Here is a 4133-nt window from a genome sequence, read left to right as displayed (position 1 = left end):
AATTCAAGCTATAATTTACTGCTATTTTTCACATTTTCATTTATAGGCTGGGAATTTTTGCTACCATTTTCACTTCTGGGTTTCAAAGCAGGCTTGACTCAGACACCGAAATGCATTGTTGGTTTAACAAAAATGGATTTTAGTTCATAGATTTTGTTCAATTATTTCCCCCCAAAATGGACAAGAAATCTTGTTACCTGTGTGCCTACTAAACACGCAATAATTTATCAAAGAAAATGTATTTAACTTTGGAGAGGGGGGGGAATGTCAAGATCCCAATATTTTTTTATTTTAGAAATAAAACATTATTAATATAATTAATCCCTATCGAAAATAACCCTGGAAAGTCGGCATTAAAAAAAAAAAAATCGACCTAGTGCGCATGCGCCGGTCGTCCGCTTTCCTTTGTGGACATATTTAAACTGCCCCTCCCGTCTCTTGAAAATGGTGCAGACTCCCCGCGTCCGCTGCAACGTACGGCCGTTTCCCCTCCTTCCGCGCTTTTCAGCCAATCCCCGCCAACATCCGTGGCGTCACAAGGAGAGCCAGTTATGTCCAGTTTGCGCTACCTCCTGCATCATAAAATGCGGAAGCTAGAGAAGGGAGGAGCTGAGCTTGACGAAGCCACGCCCACAACCCCAACCTCTCCCATCCCCCCCCTCAAGTTTTCCTCTTTCTAGCCAATCCATGCGCCCGCCTCCCGAGCCGCGTTGACGTCATAAACCCCTCACTGCTATATAACCCGTCGGACGTTTTAAACCCGCCCTTCCTGCTGCCTTTTCCTTTTTTAGGCGTCTCGGAGAGGCTGAGGAGCCACCGTCGCTGCTGTTGTTATTGCCGCGCCCCGCCTTTTGCTGTCGCCGTTGCTGTTGTTGCTTCCGACCCGGGGAAAAGGGGAAGCGAAGCGCGTCGTATGTCCGCTATCCAGAACCTCCACTCCTTCGGTGAGGGGGGCTACGGGAATGGCGATGGGAGGGGGGGCGGCTGCGGGGGAAATGGACGGTGGGGGAGGCCGCGTCAGGCCAGAGGTGGAGTTCGTTTGGGCCCCGATGCCTGGGGGAAGGTCATCGGAGAACCCCGGATGGGGGAAGGGAAGCGATTGTCCTCAGAGCCCGGACGGTGGGGGGGGGGGTTGACAGAAGGCGGAGGGCTGCGGCGGGAGGCGGAGCTTGGACGTGGGGAGGGGAGGGGGTAAAGCCTGCCAGGAGGAGTCACTTCGACAGCGGGGGGGGGGGAGAATTCGGCTGACGGGGGGGGGAGAAGCGATTTCATTGGTCGAACCCAAGATAGGAAGGAAGCCAGCGATTCCAAGAACTCGGTTGCTGGGGGGGGGTGAGGGGGAGTAGGCCGCCCTGACCTAAAATGCGCCTCGTAGGAGGGATAGGAAACGCGGACAGGCGCCTAAAAAGATGGATACCGATAACTATTATAAAAGGATGAACGTAAGAAGACGGCATTGTTAAGAAGGTCCGCCATCTTGTTTGCTCCTTCCTCTTCTCCACACCCCCCCCCTTGTTGACGCACTTGCGAATTCCTGACGGTTGCGTCACCCTGCAAAGTGGGAGGGCTCTCCCGAGTCACGTGGCAACGTGAAGAATGTCTCCCTTTGGTGATCCGCTGGAAGCAGCCTCGTTTCCACATCTGGGCAGGAAGTGGGGAAGAACTATTTTTCCTGCTTTAATGAGAAGGGCGAGCAAAGAAATTTTGAGGGTTTTAACCGATTCCAAAAAAAAAAGGATGACGGGGACCTTCGGGAGATCTGCAAAACATCCTTTCGAGGTCCAGAGTGGTTGAACTTGAAATATGTATCTGAAGATGCCTGTTTTCCTACCTTAAAATCTGTCAATCACTCTTTTCCCCTATCCAATAATGAAGTAAGGGCTTGATCAGTTTAGGAAGGTGATTTGAGTTCGCACAACTTTGATAATTCCTTAAACTGATTGAAATTGCACCTTTTTCTTGTTAATATATATATAAAATTCCAACTTTTTTCAGACCCCTTTGCTGATGCAAGTAAGGGTGATGACTTACTTCCTGCTGGGACTGAGGACTACATCCATATAAGGATCCAGCAGAGGAACGGCAGAAAAACCCTCACCACAGTCCAAGGCATTGCCGATGATTATGATAAAAAGAAACTGGTGAAGGCCTTCAAGAAGGTATTTGTGAAATTCTTAATCCCCAGTAACTGCTTTACCCTTGGTAAATTCTTAGAAATAAATAGTTAATATCTGCTCTTTTTTTTTGTTTGTTTGTTTGTTTGTTTTTGTAGAAATTTGCCTGCAATGGTACTGTGATTGAGCATCCAGAGTATGGAGAAGTGATTCAGCTTCAAGGGGACCAACGGAAGAATATATGCCAATTCCTCATTGAGGTAAACACAGCCATTTAAAATTTATGGGTTTTATTGCTCAATTTATTGTTGGGCTTGTGCACATAATGTTTTATATATTTGATTTCTGCTACTAAATTAAAGCCAAAAGATTTTGTTCAGAAGTAGCTGGTTTTATCTTGCTGTCGGTAAAATAAATGCAACTGATAATTTTACTGGAGTAGGTCACATTCTTAGTATTTAATCTAAATCAAACTTTTCTTTTTTTCAGATTGGACTGGCTAAAGACGACCAGCTAAAAGTCCATGGGTTTTAAGATTTGTGGGTCACCAAAGTTTCAAGGGCGATGACTTCCCTGCGATGAAAGATTCTTTGTGTCCTGCCTCATTAGTTTTAACCAAGCCAGCTTGCATAATGTAATCACATCAGGTTCCTTTTAGTCTGGACCAGTGTAATTCGGCAATGTAATAAACTGACAAGAGCTCGTGTTGTGTTGTGTTGCTGTCCCTCATTTAAACCAGGTCCGGTAGTGTTGGTGTCATGCCAGAAGTTTATTTTATAGACATTGCTGATTAGAATTTTAATATTCTGGCTGTTTTAGGGACATCTAACATTTTAAGCCACCTTTGTCACAGAAATTGAGGCTAAATAACTACAAACTGTGAAAGATTAGGTCTCACCTACCTTTGTATACCTGAAGGCATCTTTGTACAAAGGTATTGGGGCTATATAAATCAAAGTCTCTTCGAAATAGACATTAAGGTGACTGAATTCAGGAAAGGTGTTAGCTCAATCTCGCTTAAACTTAAAGGTGCAGTTTTTAAAGAATGTCATTGCAAAATGCTGCTTTAGCAACTAACAGCTGTGTGAAGCAACAGATATCTCAGTTGGAATCCTGATGTTCTGTGTAATGTATTTAAACTTTTATTTAAATAAAAATGATTTTCAGAAATATTTGCCTTGTATTTTAATGCACAATGGAAAGTGCTTCTGAAAAAGAATAATCTGGTTGATATTAGACTTCAGTTCAGCTAGTCTGAATGCACAAAATAATGTTCTATTTATCAATGTGATTATGCATCATAATACTGAAAATAACAAAAACCTTGGTCATGTATGCCCAAGTATGCAATCGCATATAGATTCTTCATGATCTATCCCCAACTTGGTCTTTCTGGTCCTCCAATAATCTCAAAAAATACTGCATCATTAATCCAAATGCATTAGTCGTGTTTACAACTTTATACAACACAATTCCCAAACGTTAGGTATGTACATTAAAAATGCTAATATTAAAATACTCAATACATTTCAAGTTCAGTAGTTGAAAATACATTTGCTTAATAAGTTGAAAAATTCTTTAATTCTATTAATAGAAATTTATCTTTCCCAATAAAGACAAGCACTTTATCCAAAGTATAATCACCACTCCCCCAAATAAATAAAGGAAATTGTTTTCTGAGAAATTCCATGCATTTTATTTTTAAAAAACAGGATTTATATGTACTATTAAATTTCTGATTGTCCTGTAACCCTTACCTGAAACTGCATCATAGGGCAAAATGTTTGAACCAAGTTCCCTTGAATGGGCTAATGAGAATGCATCCAAAATCTAGACTCAACTCTGAAATTAAAAGTTGGCAAATTTTATAAAATTTGATATAAACCAACCATTTTATTCCTCAATGTAAAATGCAAAACATTTTCCGTGGTGAACTGATGTTTTGAGTGTGTTGCCCAACTCACATGGGCTATTTTCAAAGCAGATAGATCTCTTGAGTACCTTAGAAACACTGCCATG

At 42.3% G+C, this 4133-nt stretch overlaps 1 protein-coding gene across 1 annotated transcript; it reads left to right on the top strand.

Moving 5' to 3' along the window:
- Window positions 1-870: 870 nt before the first annotated feature.
- Window positions 871-2820, top strand: EIF1 (eukaryotic translation initiation factor 1). Its single transcript, XM_034415733.3, has 4 exons — window positions 871-944; window positions 1996-2159; window positions 2273-2374; window positions 2604-2820. Exons 1-4 carry the CDS (start codon window positions 914-916, stop codon window positions 2646-2648), a joined length of 342 nt encoding a protein of 113 aa, XP_034271624.1. The 5' UTR covers window positions 871-913; the 3' UTR covers window positions 2649-2820.
- Window positions 2821-4133: the final 1313 nt, after the last annotated feature.

This window comes from Pantherophis guttatus, chromosome 4 (genome assembly GCF_059756535.1).
Source record: "Pantherophis guttatus breed Tessera chromosome 4, ASM5975653v1, whole genome shotgun sequence".
Taxonomy (NCBI): Eukaryota; Metazoa; Chordata; class Lepidosauria; order Squamata; family Colubridae; genus Pantherophis; species Pantherophis guttatus.
This window is presented reverse-complemented; position numbering and strand designations above follow the sequence as displayed.